Raw genomic sequence first — 20,096 nt, forward strand, 5'->3', positions numbered from 1 at the left:
AGCCCTATGTTTAACCAGGATTCTCTACTGACAAATCAGACCTAAGTGAAAAGGTGTTCTCCAAGAGTATGTTCTTTGCTCTTATTAGTTTGAGTTCTCCCTCAGTAATTTCATTTATTCTCCCAGCTACATCTGTTCCTTGTGTGAAAAGTATGTGGCACTCAGTAGGCCCTCAAAGTATGAACTGCCACAGCTGGCAAGATTTCAAATGTACGTTCCTGGATGGCAGTGACTCATTTACTCTGGAGCCCCCCAGTGTTCAGTCTAAGGGTGAGGGACCCTGCCAAACTGTCTGGCTCCTAAATCTGGCCTTCATCTTTTGTGTTCCTTTCTAAGTGCCTGACAGAAAGTTGCATAGAGCTGTCCAGCCCACACTTTGAACTCAATTTGTCCAAACACTACTTACTTTCTAAGCTAGAGTGTTGAGAAACAGGATCAAAGCATGGCAGTGACCCACCATTACTCTTCTCTCTTGTACCACTGTCTACATCTGCTATAGCACTTACCTCACTCCTTACTGGATTGTAAACTCCGTCAGGGATGAGTCCATGTTTGTGGCTACTATGGTATCTAGCATCGTCCTTTACATAGGCAGTTAAGATAATGAGCAACTACTTATGTCCGGCCCAACGTAAGTGCTGAATGAATGTTAACTACGATTTTTATAACATATATCATCACCCCCATTTCTTCTCCCTTCACACATAGGTAGCTAGCGAGAATTAAAAATATTCCCAGAAAGGCAAAAGGTACAAAAAATACCAACTTGGTTTATTGGATAAAAACAGTGGTAAAATGGACATAAAGCCAAAAGTTAGAACAGCATATTTGCACATCCTCCCCCAACTCAAAACTGTCCTTTCCATCATCTGGGGTTAAGGTGTTAGGGAGCCAGAGGCCCCTAAAATCCCTCACTCTTCACCTGCACTGGAAGCAAGGCCTGCAGTGGGAGAACCCAGCAGAGAAAGAAGTCAGAGGTAACCTCAGTCCTGATTACCCCTTCATCTCTAAAAGTAGCTGGGTTGGAGGGAAGCAGGAAGGAATAAGAGGGCCAGAGGGGCTGGGACTGGCATCTAGGGCTCACTGCCCAAGATGTCCGAGGACAGCTGTCCTTGCCCCCATCCCATCCCAAACAGGTACCATTGTCAGGCCACAGAAGGGAGAAGAAAGGGGATCGTTGGTTTAAGAACCAGATGTAGTCTCCCAGCATTGGTAAAACCTCTGAAGTTGACCAGTCCAAGTCTGGGGGACACACACCTTTTCCCTCCCACCCAACGGAGAGGTAAAAAGGAATTCCTTGGGACACAGCAAGCCCAGGTGCTCTTAAATCTCCACATCACTTTCCTTGTCGTTGTCATGGTCTCCATCATAGAACTCATTGGGTGCCTCTGGCCTACAAAGCAAGGGGAAAGAGGTGAGCATCCCATTCTCCAAGTTCCAATCTTCTTCCACATAGGTACCCTCTCTGGAGCGACTTCTCAGGCCCCCTTTTTCAGGGAGCCACTCGTCTCCTTCTGTTTGTAGAGACTGATCACTAGTCATTCATCCATTCATGTCGTCAGTAAAACACTTACTGAGAGATGACTCTGTGGCAGACACTGTCACAAGCCTCAGCAATACAGCAGAGTAAGTCAGACAAGAGTTCTCAAGCCAGTCCTCAAACACTTAACAATTGAGACTAACATTAACTAATAAAGTAAATAAATAAATAAATACGGAATTTCAGATGATGAAAAGTACTATGAATGCAAAGAAATAAACGGAGATGTGACTGAAAATGATGAGAGGAAATGGGTAAAATTTCAGACAGGATTATTAGGGAAAGCTGTTTCTAAGAAGTAGACCTGAAGTCTGAGAAGGAGCCGGCCAGGCAAAGATCTCAGGCAGACCCTTCCGAGCTGCCAAAACACCAACTACAGAAGTTATAAAGGTGGAAGGAGACTTGCTGTATTCCAGGAAGAGCAAGGAGACCAGCATGGCGGAGCGTAGAGTGCACGGATGACGGTTGTTAGAAATGAGACCAAGGATGTAGGTGAGGGCCAGCTTGCAGGGCCTTTTAAAGCCAGGGTCAGAAATCTGGATTTTCTTCTCAGTGTAATGGAAAGGATAGTTTTAAGCAGAGGAGTGGCATGATATTATAAACTTGTAGTGAGGGAAGGGATGTGAAAGCAACACAGCACCCAGTTAGTATTCAATACTGGTTTCTTTCTTTTTAGAAAACTATTCTCTGGGAGGCTATGAATAACTGAATTATCTGGCCCACAGCTGATAATTGAGAAAGAAGGGAAAAAGTCGCTAAAGAGAATCTGGGAACTAAGTCAGGAAAAGCCCTGTTTGCCTGCTAAGTAATGTCTCAGTTACCTCTAAGTGCACAAGGGTTCAAGGTGTGGAGTCACAGTTTCAAGTTTGAATGTCAGCCCTAATATTTAACTAGCTGTGGAACCTTCAGAAAGTTATTCAACCTCTCTGAGCCTTAGAATCCTCCTCTGGTAATTTAAGGATAACAGCCACCTCTTAGGATTATCTGATGGCAATATAACGACATGATGATATGTGTTTTTATATGAAGTACTTAGTATTGAGTCTGGTGCTAGCAAACCCACAAAAAGTGGTAACTTTTACTGTTACTACTCTGCAAATGATACGCAAGCTGGAGACACAGGCATCAAAGAACAAAAACTCAGTGGGTGGTCTGAGAGTGAGGTAGGGCTTAGGACAGGAAGAGGCCTGGCTGTTGAGAGGGGATGATACAATGCAGAGACCAAGCCCAGATATCAGCCTGAAACTATAGATGAAAAAGCCAAACTTTGCCAAAAGGAAAATCAATTTGCAGAAGTCAAGCCTCAGAGACTTGCAGAAGTTGAGAAGGAGATGATGGATCAAAAGGAATCCCTGAGGCCCGAGGGACACGTACTTCCTTCTCCAGGAGTGGGAATCAGGGGTATTCGTGGAGGAGGAGGGTTGGAGTAGTCCTAATGCCTGAGCAGTAAAGCCCAGGTCCAGAGGACAGATCTGGAAGCCTGGACTCCAGGGAAGCAGATTCTGGAAGGGACTGAGAAGCCCATCAGACTGAAGCAGAGCCAGCTCAAATCTCTCCCACTGCCTGGGAGCAGGACCAGGTGTCCTCCAACTGTCCAGCGGTGGTTATCCCTGTCACATAAGGAAATCTGTTCTCCATTAAGTGCATCTGTTCCTGCACTTCTGGGTTCTATTGTCTTTTCCCTTCATTTCTCAGAAAAGCCTATTTTGGGATTTAAAAAAAAGTTCTATTCTAGTCTTTTTTCCTTAATTAATTGCATCTGTAAATATTTTAGTATGTATTTCAGAAAGATAAAGACTTTTCAAAAAATAACCACAATATAATTATTAAAGTTGAAAAAATTAACAGAGTAAAGAAGTCAAAGGGCCTTAGAGCATAGTATTTGGGGAGTGACCTGTCCAGCTAAGAACCTGGAAGAAGTAGGATGCTGGAAAGAATATAAATCATTACAGACTTTTTGGAAGGCAGTTTGGCAACAAATATAAAAAATTTTAGTGCATATAACCTTTGACCTAGCAGCAATTATTCTAGGAATCTAATCCACTCAAACAAGCATGTAAAGACGTATATATAAGGAGGTTCATTGCCACATTCTTTGTAATAATAAAAAAATGGGAAATAGTGTAAATGTCCATCAGTAGTACTTGGTTAAATGATGCTACATCCACACAATGGAATATTATAAAGCTGATAAAAATAATAAAGCAGATTTATATATACTGACATGGGAGGATGCATTTCTTGTAAAAAAAAAAAAAAAAAAAGAACCAGTTGTAAGTTGTAGAGCAATACAAAACAAAACAAGACCAAAAACCTACACAAACTCTGAAAATGAGTGTGTATGTGTGTTTGTGTCTATCTGCGCACGTAGAACAGTATACTTGTAATCTATAGAAAAAGTCTATCTGAAAAGATACAAATCAAACTAACAGTGGTTACTTTGTGGAATGCATCTAGGATCGTGTGAACTTAACATACTTTGGTGCTGCTTCAAATTTTTACCATAAAAATATATTACTTATGTGATTAAAAACAGGGCAAAAAAGGAGTGTGAAATTGCAGTAGACCAAAGAGGAGGCATACTAGAGGAGGTAAGCCAGGGACAAATAAGCTAATGCCTCAGTTCACTGTTCTGCCCTTCGCCTCCCTGATAAGCCTGCTGAGATCCCGCTCCCCGGTGCCTGCTCCAAACCTGCTGTAGTTCTCCTCAGGACCCCTCTCCTCTGCGTCTGCCTCATCAGTCCTGTCATAGGTCAGGAGGTCTGCAGGTACATCATGAATCTGGACGCTAGGCGCATGGTTCAGCATCTTGAGGTTTTCAAAGATTGTCTGGCGGATCTGGTCCAGGTACTGGTTGGAGACAAGGAACAGAGAGTGTGCAGCTCCCAGTGATCCCAGGGCATCCAGCCAACTAGCTGCCTTTTGCCCCTACTGTCCTAGCTTTAATCCCATTTCGAATCCTAGTTTGAGTCTCCCAGCTGAAAACTGTCCTCCTCCCACCCCAATTGCCTCTTCTTTAACCTGGGTTGCCTTCTAGCTGATAACAGTGATAGTGATGGCTGAGAACGTTCTTCTCTTCTCTGGTTTCTCCAATTTCCCACACCCCAGACCTCTCCTGGGCTCCCCCACCCTGTGCTCAGCTTCTGCGAGCTGCTGACCTGGCGTGAATTCTGATTCTCGATGCGGGTGCTGACGTCTGGATGGAGTGTGAAGTCCGGGGCAAAGTACTCGAAGTATTCTTAGAGGGGAAAAGATTACGAGAAGAGAGTATGGCTCAGAGAGACAGGCAGGGCCCAGGACTTCCCAATCTCTTTCCTTCCTTTCCAAAACCCCTATGTAATAGCTGCCCAATCTTTTCAATGCTCTGAGCCCAGGGGTTTAGTCTGCAGAGTTCTGAGAGCATCAAATTTCCCATCTGCCTTCAAACTAGGCCATTCGGGAGTCTTGTGAGAATGGCCTTCCTGATGTGGGGGTATCACGGGGTAGTCCTTACCACTATAGGGAAGCTCCTCACTAATGGCCTCTTCTACCAGCAGCGATGTCTCATACGTCCTGAAACCAACCAGCAAAGGAGGGGCAGGCTGAGCAAGTGGGCTGAAGGGCCCACTCGGCCATCTCTCGGGGACCCCCTAGCTCACACCGGGCAAGAGGGAGGAGGGCAATCAGGGAGTGTGCTTACCAGCAGCGGGCAACATTTCGGACAGTATAGCCACCACCACCTAGCACCAGTAGAGGGATATTGAAGCTCTTGACATATTCGACACATTCCCTGTTAAAAGAAACCAGAGGAATGGGTAGAGGAAGTTATCAATTTCCTCTATCCATTAGAGGAAATTGGGTAGAGGAAATTACATTATCAAAAGTCAAAATATACACCTCTCGATATTGTCTGTAAAGCGGCACAAAGGAACTAGAAAGTTCTATGTCTTGATCTAGCAGTGAAATTCATTGAGCTATATCCTTGAGATATGTGCACTTTATTATGTATGTTGTGTCTCAATAAAAATTTTAAAAGAAAGTGCACTCCCACCTCTGTCCTGTCCTACACCCACCTTGGCATCCCACCTATTAATCAACTATTCTCATCAATGCACCAGCAAGTTCTTTCAGTTCTAGCTGCCAAAATGTAACTCAAATCACCTACTTCTCTCCATCGCCACTTCTGCCACCTCCTCCACCTTAGCCCAGGCACCATATCTCCTGCCTAAACAACACCAATGGCTCCCTAGCTGGTCTTCCCATTTCCAGGCCTGTCCCCCACCACCCCCACCCGAAACCTTTTTCCATTCAGGAGTCAGAGCAGTCACTTGAAAACACGAGTTGGATCACGGCACTTCCCTGCTCACTATAGTCCAATGATTTCCCATCAGATCTGAAGTATAATCCAGACTCCTTACCAGGGCCTAAAGGCTCTGCTTAGCCTCGCCACTGCCAACTTCTCAGACTTCATCTCAAACCACCACTGCTCCCTATGGCCCTGCCTCATTGGTTTTACTTCATCTCCTCTGCTACGCCAGCTCTTCCCTGCTTCAGAGCCTGTGTGGGCCCTTCCCACCACGGACAGACTTCTCTCTGCTCCTCTGATGGTTCACTCCTTCCAGACTCCAGGTCTCAAACCAATTTCAACTCCTCAGAAAATCCTCTCCAAATCATGCTATCTAAAGTAGGCTCCCCACTGTCATCCTGTCTAAGCTCTTTATCATTTCCCTTCATAGGATTTAGAATCATCTACTTGTTTTGTTTGCTTATTTATGTTTTGTCTGTTTCCTACACTAAACTATAAAGTCCATGAGCGTTTCCCCATTGTGTCCCCATTGCCCAGTACAATGTCTGGGAAATAATAGGTGCTTAATAAAAACCTACTGTGAATGAAAGACCAGCTGGGGAACCCTGTTTAAGGTGACATTTCTAGTGCAAGTACAATTTGTAGCTACTTTTGATTCCCAAGAAGAGATGAGGCCCATTCTCCAACTACCCCCACTCTAGGTATTGAGGCCCAAGGCCACTGAAAACCTGGCAGAGTGGAAGGAGGGCAAGTCTCACCCGTGTCCTCGAATGCTGAGGTTGAAGCAGCCCAATCGATCACAACCCAGAGAGTCAGCTCCACACTGCAAAACGCAAAAGCCCAGGCAGCTGTGATGAGATGGACTGATCAAAATGTCCAGATGCCTTCACTTCCCTTCCCCCACCAAGCTAGAGGCTTTCATCTTCCCTGCTCTCATCCCCCAAGCCCAGGCACGGCCCTGCTGACCAGGCACTGGCAGTGTTACCTGGAGAAACAATGCACGTGGGTTGGTAGAAATCCACCACCTGATTGATAACCGGCTGGAAAAGGTGCTTGTAACCTGGGAGAGGGCCAAAGATGGGCACCTGGCACCCCAAGGAGATGGGGAGACAGGGAACAAAAGAAAAAAGGGGGGGTGAGAGAGCGTGGAGCCCAGGAAAGGGGCAAGCCAAAGAATCAAACTATTGGTTCTGAACTTCTGGAGGGGTCCCCCAGGGCCCTTCTGAGTGACTGATGAAAGCAAATCTTTTCCCAGAAAAATGCACATACACATAATGTGTTGCATATAATTTCTGGGTGCTCATGGTCCCTCTGAAGGCCATTCCTCCTTAAGGACACCTGGTCCAACAGTAGACAATACCAGGCAGAAGAGGTTAATTGAAGGAGAAAAAGAGGCCGAGTAAGCAGGGAGAAGACGTCAGTACTTACTCTGGTCGTCAATGCCGTCCCGCAGGGGCACGTTGAGACAGTAGTAACGGCCACTCTCTGCTCCAACCTCATACATGTCACCTACAGGGAGGTGGGAGGTGGGGCTGGCAGCCATGCAAGAGCACCCACAACCCGGCTGCTTCGACCCCAACCCACACTGAGGGCCTCTCATTCCATCTATGTCCTTCCACCACTCCCCAGAGCCACTAAGTCTCCTGCAGCGTGTATTCTACTCAGCAAACACTGTCTGAGGGGCCACCAGGAGCCAAGCTGCGTACAAGGCAACTGGGAGACAGCAGAAAGAGAACTAAGGAAATGAATGAAATCCCATCAAGCTCATTTTCTTGGGGGTGAGCACGATGAGGAGGAAGACAGTAAACAAAACAAAGACCACAATAAACACGAACAGCAGTGAGAGCTCTGCGAGAAACACACAGTGATGTGAGAGAGTAATGGGGAAGGAGGTGATTCCTGTAACTGACAGGTCGGGAGAGGCTTCTCTGAGGGGCCACCTGAAGGCTGTGAAGGAGGCGGTTGTGGCAGAGCTGAGGGGTGCCAAGGGGACGGGCATTCCTATTCCCACACCTGTGCCGGGGAAGAAGTAGTTTCCGTATTTGTGGAAGGACACTGTCATGACCCGGTCAGTGAGGTAGAAGGCTTCCTGAAACCCCGTCGCCATGGTGGATGTCAATGTCGATGTAGAGCACCCGGGGGTGTACCTGGGACGAGGGCGAAGCTGGGTCTGAGGCAGAGGCGAACTCCAGGAAGAAAGCCCCCCACCCACTCTCCCAAACACAAGGTCTGGGATTATGAAGTGTCAGTCCCAGTCTCCTGAAACCTAACACCACCAGTTCCCTAGGGACCACGCTGGGGGCTCCAGCCTGGAGGCAGGGACAGGAAGGGATGTGCAGGGAAAGCTGCAATGCGAGCAGGCAGCAGGGCATCTGCCGCAGAGCACAGGCAGAGGCCAGCCTGGGCAAAGCAGAAAGAACCTGGGAGAAGCTAGTACGGGGGTGGAGGTCCGGGGCAGGGCAGGGCAGTCTGACCGTCTCGGTTAAGTCTCGTAAGTCCCCTCCATCTCCTCCCAGGCGACTTACTTGAGCAGCTCCAGGATGCCAATTACAATGTCCATTGACATAGCAGAAGCCAGAGGCCTATGGTGAGACAGTGGTCTTATATAGAGAAAGGAACAATTCCTCTACCCAGCTGCCCCCTACTGTCGTCTTGAACACCAACCCTAGGGCAAGCCGTTGTCTCCCCCCTCCCCCCCGTCACCTCCTCACTCACCTCAAACTTCTTGGCATGGTGCAGACCACCAGCCCAGTTAATGGCAATAATCACAGATCTGAAAGAGAAACACCCAACTCACTCTTCCTTCCTGCCCACCGCCAAAGCTAGGAGTTCAGGGTCAGGGTCAAGGCCTTGAGTCCAGGGATCCACAGAAAGGGAGAAGGGGACTCAGGGGCCATGATCACCTTATTGTTCAGCTGGGTTGCTCCTTGCAGAGATGCGCCTGTGTAGCGGGAGCAGAACTCAAAGAGCCCGGGAAACACTGGGCTGCAGGAAAGAGGAGTCAATTGGAGCCATTTTACCTCTGCTGGGCCTTCCTATACCTCGCCTCCCACCCAAAACCCCTCCAGTCTTCATTCTTCAATAACCCTCTCTCTCCCCTTCCTACACACCCAAGTTATTTGCAAATTTATTCAACAAATATTTTGGACTAAACCATGTACCAAGCCCTGTGCAAGGCACTGACGGGAAGTAAAGAAGCATTTAACTCTGGTCAGGAAGTTTGTACCCTAGCTGGGAAAAGAACCAGGCAGCTTCAAGGTACTTGAGCATACACACAAAAAAGGACATAACTTTGAAAGAGAACATGAGCTCTGTTTTTCTTAAAAGATTCTATGTGTTACCACATTTTAATATAACGTGTAATAATATTCTTTATAGTTATATTTTAAAGAAATATAGTATATTTTAAAGAAAGTTATATTCCTATAGTATACATGCAATAGTAATAATGATGAGATAATCCACAGAAAGCCTTTAACACAGTGCACGGAACCTAGTAAGCATTTAATAAATGTTAGCTATCATTTATTACCATCGTCATTCCTTAGAAAAAGGAGAGGCTTGAAGCCAGACACAAAAGATTACATACTATAATGGCTCCACTTAGATACACACCACTCTGAAAAAGGCAAAATATAGGGACAGACCTCAGATCAGTGTTTGCCTGGCGCTAAGGTGGAGAGAAGGGATTGACTAGAAAAGGGCATGAGGGGACCTCTGTGGGATCCCTGAACTTTCTGTCAAAACTCTCAGAACTATGTATCTAAAAAGGGTGAATTTTACTGAATGCAAATTATACCTTCATAAACCTGACTTTTAGAAAAGGAAAGCCTTTAAAAAAAATCCCTAGTTTTAGGTCTCCAAGAAAATAATGCAGCTGACACATTTGACCATGTGAGAAAGAGAACTGTGGGGACTTTTACAGTTTCTCAAAACATTTGGGAAGAATTGGTGATTGACACCTAGAAAACTAAGCAAATGAAAGAACAATGCAATTATCAGCTCTAGGAAAAACAAAAAGTTATACAAGAAGAAAGATCAAATCATAGTATACTATTTTGCTCAATAGTAAATGAATTTTTCAAAGTTAAAATAATGTAACATAGAATAGTTATTTAATAAAAAGTGTTACATAACTATGTTGTCAAGCTGGGAGGGGAGAGGACGCCCGAGTGATGGTATAAGAAGACTAAATGCTCCCCTCCCATACTAAGAGTTTAATAGACAGTGCCTACAATTGCTAAATGAAGAAACGGCAACATAAGCATCGTATAAGAGGCAGTATAGTACGTTAGCATGATTAAGAGCCTAGATTCTGGAGCCAGACTACCTAGGTTCAAACCTTGACTCTTTAACACCTACTAATGATCGTGAGGTTGGGCAAGCTGTTCAACCTTCCTGTGCCTAAGTGTCCTCATCTGTAAAAAGGAAGCAGTAACAGATCCTGCTTCATAGGGGTTGTTGAGATTAAATGAGCTAATGGCTGTAAAGCATTTAGAATAGCATCTGACAAATAGTAGACAGTACCTAAGTGTATTACAGATGATTAGTAACTGTAGTAAATTAGTATTATTCTTTGAATTCCAAAGATAAATACCAGAATAAACAGCTAAAGGAGCTAAAAGTGGCTGCCGCTGGGAAGAGGGATCTATGGGTGGAAGGGGAGGCCTGGGACTTGCTTTTTTTTTTTTTTCCCCACTAAAATCCTTGTAGTATTATACAATTTGGCTTTTTGCAATTAGATTACTTTGAAAACAGTCAGAAATTAATTAAAAGGGGAAAAAACAGGAAAATCCCTGATTCTCATCTGAGAGACAGATAATCACAACCGTAGCTTAAATTTGACAGCCTGACCGATGCAGCGCAAAGAGCCCAAAGGGCTCGGTGTAGTATTCCCTAAGTGCAAAGAGAGCATCCACAGGACCCCAGCAGCGGCCTGAGGGCTGACTGCATTCACAGACCTATGAAGTGAACTCAGAAACAGCAGCAGCAATAATAACAAAAAACCCAAGGAACTTCCCCAAACAAACACGTGACTGAACACCAAAATGAGCAGTGTGGTGTGTGCAGGACAGACTTCTGTGGCTGGCGTGGCCAAGAAAGGCTTTGTGGGGTGAAACTTCCTGGTGCTGTGAAGGCTGGGAAGGCCTTGGAGAGGACGAATGGGGAACAAGGGCATTCCAGGAGGCACTAATGCAGCAGGGGCGTGGGGATAAGACTGGGAAGGCGCTCAATGCCACCTCAGCACTTGGCGCCTATCCTCCAGCCCAGGATGCTTCTATTGTTAGGATGTTTCAGGGAAACAGATGAGTGTCACATTTAAAAACCTGGGCTCTGGATCTGAATTCTGCTACCGCCACTGACCAGTTATGTGACCCAGGCTAAGTTACCTAAATCTCCTCAAACTTCAGTTTACTTACGCCCAACATCAGAAAAGAACTATTACATTTCAGGGTTGGTGTAAGAACTAAGTGGATAGAGCAGCGATCCTCAGCATAGCAGAGTAAGCACTCAATAAATGGTAACTGTTGTAGGAAACCATAGAGGGTCAACAGCCTCTTCAAGAAACAAATTCAAAAACTGAGGGTTCCTAGGTGGGAGGGCGGTGGGGATGGGGGAGAAGGTAAAGAGATTAGAAAGTACAAATTAGTAATCACAACATAGCCACAGGAATATGAAATACAGTTTGGGAAATATAATCAATAACGTTGTAAAGATTTTTTTAGGGGTCAGATGGGCACCTGTCTTATTAGGGAGACCACTTCAAGGACTGTGTAGGTATCTGACCACTGTGCTGTACACCTGAAGCTGAATAATATGGAATGTCGACTATAATTTAATATATATGTATAGTCACGGGATATGGAGTACAGCATAGGAAATAGGGTCAATGGAATTATAACAGCTATATACGAGATCAGAGGAGTAGCAGATTGGGGGAGGGGGTTATCACTTTGTGAGGGGTGTAAATGTCTACTACATTGTTTTGTACACTTGAAAACTAAACAAAAGCAAAAAGATGAACAGTAAAAAAAAAGAAAGAAATTCAAGGGAAAGAAGCATTATAGATTAAAAGTCTTAAGAGACGTATCAACTAAATGCAACGTGTGGATCTCGTTGAGATCCTAATTTAAATAAATCAACTGCGAAAAAGAAAAAAATTATGAGACAATTGGAGAAATTTGAATACTGACTGCATATTTCATATTAAGGAAGTACTTACAATTTTTTAAGTGATAATAATATTGTGCAGTTTTTAAAGAGTGTATCACTTGGAGATATATAATAAACTATTTGCAGATAAAAGGAAGCACCATCTGAGACTTGTTTTAAAATAATCTGACGTGAGGGGATACAGATGAAGTAAAATTGGCCATTTGCCTGTAAGTGTTGCATGATGGGTACATGGGGTTCACTGTACTATTCTTTCAGAAATGTTTGAAATTTTCCCTAATAAAAAGTTTAAAAATAAATTGAGTAAATGGTAGCTGTTACGCTCACTATATTTTCGTGGATGTATACTAGAATGTAAGCCAGGACAATGGCTTATCTTTGCTGTCCACTCCCTTCCCACAGGGTCTATAAAAGTCTGAGTCTTCTTGGTATGGTACAAGCTCAGTGGAAACCTGACCACGTCTACTCACTCTCTTGCTTTTTAAAACACTTTGATGACTTCCCTCTGCTCTCGGGGTAAAAACGCCTTTATCACAGGGCTGTTTACTTTTGAAAGGCCCTGCCTATCACGTCAGTCTCAATTCGGTTCCCTCTTCTCTTCATATTCTGTGGTCGGCCTTTTTTCTGTTCCTCAAATGAGTCACACTCTATCCTACCACAGACTCTTAGCACACGTTGTCCCTACTACCCATGACATCGCTCCCCCCACCCTCTCTCCTACTAACCACCTTTTACCTAATACCTCCCACTCGTCCACTCTTTCCTCAGATCTCAGTTCAATCTTCGTTACTTCCTCTAGGAAGCCTCCACTGACCAGACCACCCCCAAAGCTGGGTAACTCTCCCTCATATACCCTCTCACATGCTGTCATGTACCTCTCCTTCAGAGGACTTAGCACAACTATATTAAAATTTTGTTGTTGATCATTGCGTTCCCAACACTTGGCACCGGGCCTGGCCTGGAGCAAACGACCAATAAATATTTGTTGAATAAACCAATGAGTAAATGATGACTTGCTGACAAGTAGGCCCCACTTCATAATCTTCCCACTCGCTGCCTGCAAGACCTCACTCAAGTGTTGTCCTTGAAACGCCTGGCATCAAAAGTCCCAGACCTCTCACCAGTCATCGCCCACGTTGAAGGCATTAAGGCTCTTGGTGAAGCCCTGCATATTGGTAGGGCTGACTCTCTGCAGGAAATCAATGTAGTCCTCAGAATGGAAGCGGCACATGTCATGCTGGGATGCCTGGTATGGCTTGAAGACCTCAGGATGGAAACACAAGATGAACCCAGGCAGGGTCAGTCACAATCATGGGGCTGACACTGAGCACACTGAACCCAGCTTTGCGGACTGTCCCAACCCACACCCTGCAGTCCCCTTACCCTCTCATCCTTGTTATTCTATGAGGCAAAGATCAGTGAAGAGAGGCTTCGATTAACCAGGTGGTTTATTATAACCAGCCCCCTAAAGACCACTGGGCTTGCCTTCTCTTCCCACCTCTAGCCCAGCCTGTCCTATCTTCTCTGGTGAGCCCTGATCCACCTGCCCTGTTTCCTGAATCTCCTATTTCTGATTCTCTCCATACTCATCTACTCCCCTGGACTCTGATTCTGTCCTCTGTGTCCTCTGAGTTTTTAATTGTTGAGTCAAATAATATGGGATATATGTAGTGTGATAAAAAAATACGGTGAATGTTTAAATTAAAAAATATAATATTACATAAAAGACACATTGCCATTAATCCCCTTCAAAATACTCCCCCTCGCTTTGAACACACTTATCCCATCGTTCTTGCCACTTTCTGAAGCAGTTCTGGAAGTCCTCTTCCATGAGTGTCTTTAAGTTGCACTGTTGTGGCTACCTCAATATCCTGAATCAATTCAAAACGTTTATCTTTCACAGTCATTTTGACTTTGGGGAAGAGCCAGAAGTCGCACAGTGCCAGAACCGGTGAATAAAGTGAATGAGGACACACCGTAATGTTTTTATTTGACAGAAATTGCAGTACCAGAAGCGATATATGACACGGAGCCTTTCCATTGTAATAAAAGAATACAGTGAATGCTGCTGCCATCCAATGGAAAGGCAGGGATCTTCAATACGGGAAGTGATAATGTCGAACCTTAGCAACAGTGTGTGACAAGTTTCAACTTGTTCGGTGCAGTCAGTCGGAAGTTGGTATACGGCAATTTCTGTCAAATAAAAACATTACAGTGTGTCCTCATCCACCTTATCCACTGGATCTGGCACCATGCGACTTCTGGCTTTTTCCCAAAGTCAAAATGATTCAGGACATTGAGGCAGCCATGACAGCGCAAGTAAAGACATTCAGCAAAGAGGACTTCCAGAACTGCTTCAGAAAGCGGCAAGAATGATGGGATAAACGTGTTCGAAGCGAGGAGTATTTTGAAGGGGATTAATGGCACTGTGTCTTTTACTGTAATAAATTTGTTTTTTGTTTAACATTCACCATATTGTTTGATCACACGTCGTATGACAATCTTCTAATTAAAACCAAAAGTGCCCAGGTACTAAGCCAGAGATTTATTACCTTTTGAGAGGTTCACACACTTCTTTAGAAATTGGGCAAGAATAAAAAGATTTTCTCTCCCCAGAAAATGCACACAGGTACATACCAGCAAACGATTTCAAGGGATTCATAGATTTATACATTAACATCACGACGGTCTTTTCTATGACCAATTCACTTGTCTGTACCTCAGCACAAGCAGTGGGTCCTCATTCATACTGTTGACTAATTCCCCTTGCAATGCATGAGGGCTGAACTTAACTGTTACAATCACAAATCACAGCTACAAATTCCAAGCTGGTGACAGACAGCCTGTGTGTATCTGGGAAACGGAGGGTTGGGTAGTGATTACCAGTGTAGGAGTACTCTAGGTTGAAAAGAGAATACCCAGGACATCTCTTGCTCTCCTATACACTCATTCACACACACACACACACACACACACACACACACACATTTACACACAGGGCAGCAGTGCTTCCTGGAGTCCCAGCTCCTTGGAGGTGGAGAGGGGTCACAGAGGAGAAGGGGTGAAAACTGATGGCAAACCTCACATCCAGCTACAGTGATCCAGACCCTCTCCCTTCCCTAAGGCCACAGCCCTGCTCACATCCTAAGATGCTAGGGAGGAAAATACCTTCAGTCTTCAAACCATCCCCAATCCACCCTAATTCTAGGCCGAGTGTTAGTCCACCTGCGGTCAAAGGGTGGCTGACCTAAGGAGAAAAAGTAACTCCCATTAAGTCGGTGGATGCACCCACCAACACTGCATGGGCGGGTGATGCTCCTGGTTCCTTCCATCCAGCCTCTCCCCACCCCCACTCGGAGTGGGTCTCAATCGGTGCATTCAGTACAGTCTACCTATCCCTAGGGCCGCAGCTCGCCCCCATCCCCAATTCCCCAGCCGAGACGGCAGGACTCACGATCATCTTCTTATAGAGACCGTAGTGCAGAACCAGACTATGTGTCAGTGCCAAGCGATGGGGTTTCATAGGGTGCCCAGCCCCTGGGGGTGGGAAAAGAGAGTTCGTCAGTTCTCATCCCTGGAGTTGTAGCCCCAGCCTCAGAACCTCCGCGTCCCGAAACCCCTCGCGTACCACCTTGTTCCCTCACCGTAGTGAAAGTTGCCCACGTCGGGGTCGTAGAAATAGGCCACGGTCTTGGCCATAGCACCCGCGGGACCAGGCCCGGCGCCTCCGCTGCACGCCCGGCCGTCTGCCCCACCCCCGGTCGTGCGTGTTGCGTAAGCACGCAGCCTGCCTCTGCGGAACTGGGAGATCCAGGCCCCGCCTCCGTAGACCACGCCCCCTGCGGAGTCCCGCCCCTCGCCTAGATTCTGTGTTCTGAGGCTTGGGCGTCTGGGCTCCGGCAGAAGACAGGTAGCTGCGGTCCTAGGATGCCAGGGCTTTTTCCTTCCGGGAGGGATCAAATCCTCGAGAAACCGAGCCATCCTGTCCAGCTACCTGCCCCAAACGGGGCGCAAGCCGTGGTGACCTCTCTAGGAGGCTCCGGAAAACCGGCCACGCGGCCCATCTCGGGTGCAGAAAGTCGGCTTCCCCCGGCTCTCCGTAAAGATTCCCGGCTATCCACACGGTCCGGGCATCTGAGGGCAGGAGCCGCAATAGGCGTGCCGATAGGCCAGTGAAGAGCACTCTTGCCTTACTGCCTATCCATCCCACTCGGACCCAGGCTCGGCACTGCACACTCTCCCGGGGGGGCCCGGCGCAGTCACGCGCGCCCCACACTTGAGCTCACTAGCGCGCAAGGCTCTCGCTCTCCGCCCCGCACACCTGCGCTCCGCCCCCTAGTCCCGGGCCGGCGACGGGCGAAGGCATTTGGGGACCCAGGGCGGCTGCAGCGGCGCCCCCATCTCTTCCCTTTCTCTGGGCCGGAGTTGTCCGGAGCCTGCCGCCGTTCCCAACCAGCCTGCATCTCTCTCCATCCTTCCCTCCCCCCGCCTGCCGCGGCACCGGCATCTGCAGCCGCAGTCCGGAGCCGGTGAGGCGGCGAAGGGGGGAGGGGAAGGAAGCAAGCAAGGGATGAGCGCCTGGAGGGCGTCGGGGGCCCTGAGCCGGACTAGGACGCCGCTGGAGCTGGAACACGAGCAGGAGCCAGAACCAAACCACCGGTACCGGGTGGGCCAGGTGGTCAGGATGGGAGGAACCAAAAGTGGGGAGGGTGCTGGAGTACAGGCAGGGGAGGGGGCTGCCGAGGCTTGGCTCAGGCCGGCGCCGAAGAGGTGCGGACGCTGACTCAGGCTCGATTTTTGCGCTGGACGCCTGAGAATTCCGTCCCATCTCGCTCTGCAGTGTCCTTGGGAGGAACGGAAGCACAGGACAAGCTGGAAAGGGGAACGCTGTGGGCGTCGGGGAAGCGGGACCAGGGTCGTGGAAGAGGGCTTGTGCAGCCGCGATCTGGCACCCCTGGTCCGGACCAGCACTCCTGGCCCGGACAGCTCCCTGGTTGGGTAGTGGGTGGGGCCGGACCTCCGAGGCTCTCCTGTTTGGGATCCTGAGGACCTCATTCCTGTCCCTCCCCCCATCCCTAGCTGCAGCCCCCTAAGCCCAGGAGGCGCCCTGGCCCGCGCTCGCCCCCCAGGGCCTCATGTCGGAACCACAGCCTGACCTGGAGCCACCCCAACATGGGCTGTACATGCTCTTCCTGCTTGTGCTGGTCTTCTTCCTCATGGGTCTCGTAGGCTTCATGATCTGCCACGTGCTCAAGAAAAAGGGCTACCGCTGCCGCACATCGAGGGGTTCGGAGCCTGACGACACCCACCTCCAGCCCCGTGAGTGAGGGGCCTAGAACTTGGCTCAGTCACCTTTCTCCCTTGCCCCTCTCCCCACACCTCTGTCTGCCTTCCTGGCCAACAGACCCAGGCCAAATCCCAAGCAAATCTTCAGGAGGCCTAGTGATGCTTTCTTGAGTCAGCAAGTGGGGTGACACCACCCTGAAAGCAAGGCTAGAGAAAATAGCATGGGTGGGAAGGGCCCACGGATGGTAATCTTGGGTTCTCATTGACGTTCCCATCTTTTCTGCCCTGGTCCCTGAAATGCCAACACCCAGCATCATGGCAAATAGGCAAAGGGGTATATCTTGAGCAATAAGCCACAGAAGCCACCTTCCAATGTCCCACAACGCTGACTCATTTCCAATTCCTTGCCAACCTTTCATCCTTCAGCTGAGGACGATGACATGAATGAGGATACAGTAGAGAGGATTGTTCGCTGCATCATCCAAAATGAAGGTGGGTATAGGCTGGCGCCCTCCTCCCCGCTCCTCCTTGACTTTCTCTTGCTCTGACCTCCACCTCCACTGACTCCCTTTTTTCCTTCTCCCCTCAGCCAATGCTGAGGCCTTGAAGGAGATGCTGGGGGACAGTGAAGGAGAAGGGACAGTGCAGCTGTCCAGGTGAGCTGGAAACAAGGGCCAGCATGACTTCGCTTGCCTTGGAGAGTACCCTCTCCTCCAGCACAAGCCTCTCCCAGTCTCCTTGCATGTTTGGGGTGGGGGGCAAGCAAGGCTGGCTAACCTACAGGGAGAAAGAAGTTTTGTAGAAATCTTGTCTTTGAAACCATACCTCCCCCTTGGATATCATCCAGCCTAGCATCACCCCTTGTGCCACAACTTTGGGTTCAGCATTGCCTTCTTTTTAGGAAAAAAATCTGGAAGGGAGAACACACGGTCACTATCATCTTAATACTGAGTTTATTAAAGACAAGAAAAGAATGTTGGGGCCTGGAGAAAGTGGGGCACCTGAGGGTTTCAGGAGCACGCTGAAATAACAGGAACAAATGGCACAGGAAGGGAAATGGGAATGTCACTCCTGCTCCCTTCTTCCCTGTCCAGCGTGGACGCCACCTCCAGCCTACAGGATGGAGCCCCCTCCCATCATCACACCGTGCATCTGGGCTCTTCAGCCCCTTGCATCCACTGCAGCCGCAACAAGAGGCCCCCGCTTGTCCGCCAGGGACGCTCCAAGGAAGGAAAGAGCCGCCCCCGGCCTGGGGAGACCACCGTGTTCTCTGTGGGCAGGTGGGGATAGAGTGCCCTCGGGCAAGGGAAGTTGAGGTGGGAGACCCAATGATCAGGCATCCCTAACTCCAAAGGTGGGCCCTGGCCCTTTTCTACTTGACTGGGACCTATAGCAGGAGTCAGGCTACATAATGTACCTCACAACCTGAGGAGGTCTCCCCTGCCCTAGTCCAGAGGGAAGCGGCCATCAAACCCAGGATATCCCTGGGTGGAGGGGAAGGACCAAGCAGCCTGAGTTGTGGTCCTAAGCCCCAGTGTTCCCTCCTCTCCCAGGTTCCGGGTGACACACATTGAGAAGCGCTATGGGCTGCATGAGCATCGTGATGGCTCCCCCACGGACAGGAGCTGGGGTTCTAGTGGGGGGCAGGACCCCGGGGGTAGTCAGGGGTCTGGGGGTGGACAGTCCAGGACAGGGATGCCAGCCATGGAGAGCCTGTCCCCTGAAAGGCCACAGCCCCAGGCCCTCGCCAGCCCACGAGTGCAGAATGGAGGACTCAGGGACAACAGCCTAGTCCCTTGTGCACTTGTGGGGAACCCTGAAGCCTCTGCAGGGCCGACACTGGGGGCTGGAGGGAGGGGTCCAAGCCCAGGGATGAACAGCCAAGAAGCAAATGGACAGCCAAGCGAACTGGACACCTCAGACCACCAGGTATGAAGACACGGTCAAGGCTGTGGTAGGCTCAGCTCTTATTGTTCCCTACTCTGGGGATGCGGGTGCACTGATATGCCTCCTATCCTGTTCTCCCATTGTTGACCCCTCCCCTCTCCTAGGTGTCTCCAGCACGGGGAGCCAGGGGTGTGTGAGGTGAGTCTGTCTGGGCTCCAAGTCAGATAATCTCATCTTCCCACCCCCTACTTATACTACCTAAACCCATCAGCTCCCTGTACCCCCCGGGTAGATTGCAGGCTTAGACTTCCCTACAGATTTCTTGGTTTGGTAGTGGGGAGTGGGCATGTGCTCTAGGGGATATGGAAGGTCCTACAGCCCCCAAGGAAAGGCTGGAACACAGCCTGAATAGGAGGAAACACTGTTACCCTTCCTCTCCTCCAAGCCTCCTTCATTACGTTGAAGGACTACCTGCTGGCAGAGCTAGGGGGTGGGTGGGCATGAAGCCCTTCCTCTCTACTGGACAGCACTGTCCCGCACCTGAGGGACCAGCCCTACTTCCACCTGGAGTTGCAGTCTCAGGCTGGGGGACCTTGGGAGAAGACCACCCCACACCCCCGGCCTCAGTCTCTTCCCCTTCCCCTGCTTGCCAACAGGTCACCTGACCCGCCTTCCCCATCACCTCGCTCCATATGGTAAAGTGTGGCAGCTGGGAGCAGGCCCCTGCCCTTGGTGGGCCCCTAAAGCAATAGCACCTTAGCCCCTGCCCTCTTGGCACAAGAGGCCCAAGCCCTGGCTTGGGCTTCGTGCCCTTTATTCACTGTCAATAAATCTGCTCAGACCATTACAGCTGCTTCACATACTGGCTCCAGCTCCTTCCAACAGGTCTGCTTCTGTCCCAGTCCCCAACCCCAATGGTCCTGG

General features: G+C 48.6%; 2 protein-coding genes across 5 annotated transcripts; one reads left to right on the forward strand and one right to left on the reverse strand.

Moving 5' to 3' along the window:
• Nucleotides 1–760: 760 nt before the first annotated feature.
• HDAC3 (histone deacetylase 3) lies at nt 761–15,803 on the reverse strand. The gene is given in 18 exon segments (XM_033096810.1): nt 761–1,393; nt 4,233–4,390; nt 4,699–4,778; nt 5,034–5,092; nt 5,220–5,309; nt 6,584–6,673; nt 6,828–6,885; nt 7,254–7,334; nt 7,839–7,917; nt 7,919–7,972; nt 8,347–8,382; nt 8,384–8,407; nt 8,541–8,588; nt 8,590–8,598; nt 8,729–8,810; nt 13,121–13,263; nt 15,454–15,536; nt 15,644–15,803. Coding segments are annotated over 18 exon segments (1,299 nt in total). The 5' UTR covers nt 15,699–15,803; the 3' UTR covers nt 761–1,323.
• A 191-nt stretch (nt 15,804–15,994) lies between these two features.
• Nucleotides 15,995–20,030, forward strand: RELL2 (RELT like 2). 4 transcript variants are annotated; one of them, XM_033096807.1, is made up of 8 exons: nt 15,995–16,665; nt 17,079–17,318; nt 17,712–17,777; nt 17,875–17,941; nt 18,380–18,565; nt 18,839–19,214; nt 19,337–19,370; nt 19,829–20,030. In XM_033096807.1, the coding sequence occupies exons 2-7, from the start codon at nt 17,135–17,137 to the stop codon at nt 19,367–19,369; spliced, it is 912 nt and encodes a 303-aa protein (XP_032952698.1). In that variant the 5' UTR covers nt 15,995–16,665; nt 17,079–17,134; the 3' UTR covers nt 19,370; nt 19,829–20,030. The 4 variants fall into 4 exon arrangements, with proteins under 4 accessions (XP_032952698.1, XP_032952699.1, XP_032952696.1 ...); XM_033096808.1 differs by having other exon boundaries at nt 15,995–16,658; nt 19,700–20,030; XM_033096805.1 differs by having other exon boundaries at nt 15,995–16,658.
• The last annotated feature ends 66 nt before the right edge of the window (nt 20,031–20,096 follow it).

The sequence above is a fragment of the Rhinolophus ferrumequinum genome, chromosome 24 (genome assembly GCF_004115265.2).
Source record: "Rhinolophus ferrumequinum isolate MPI-CBG mRhiFer1 chromosome 24, mRhiFer1_v1.p, whole genome shotgun sequence".
NCBI lineage: Eukaryota > Metazoa > Chordata > Mammalia > Chiroptera > Rhinolophidae > Rhinolophus > Rhinolophus ferrumequinum.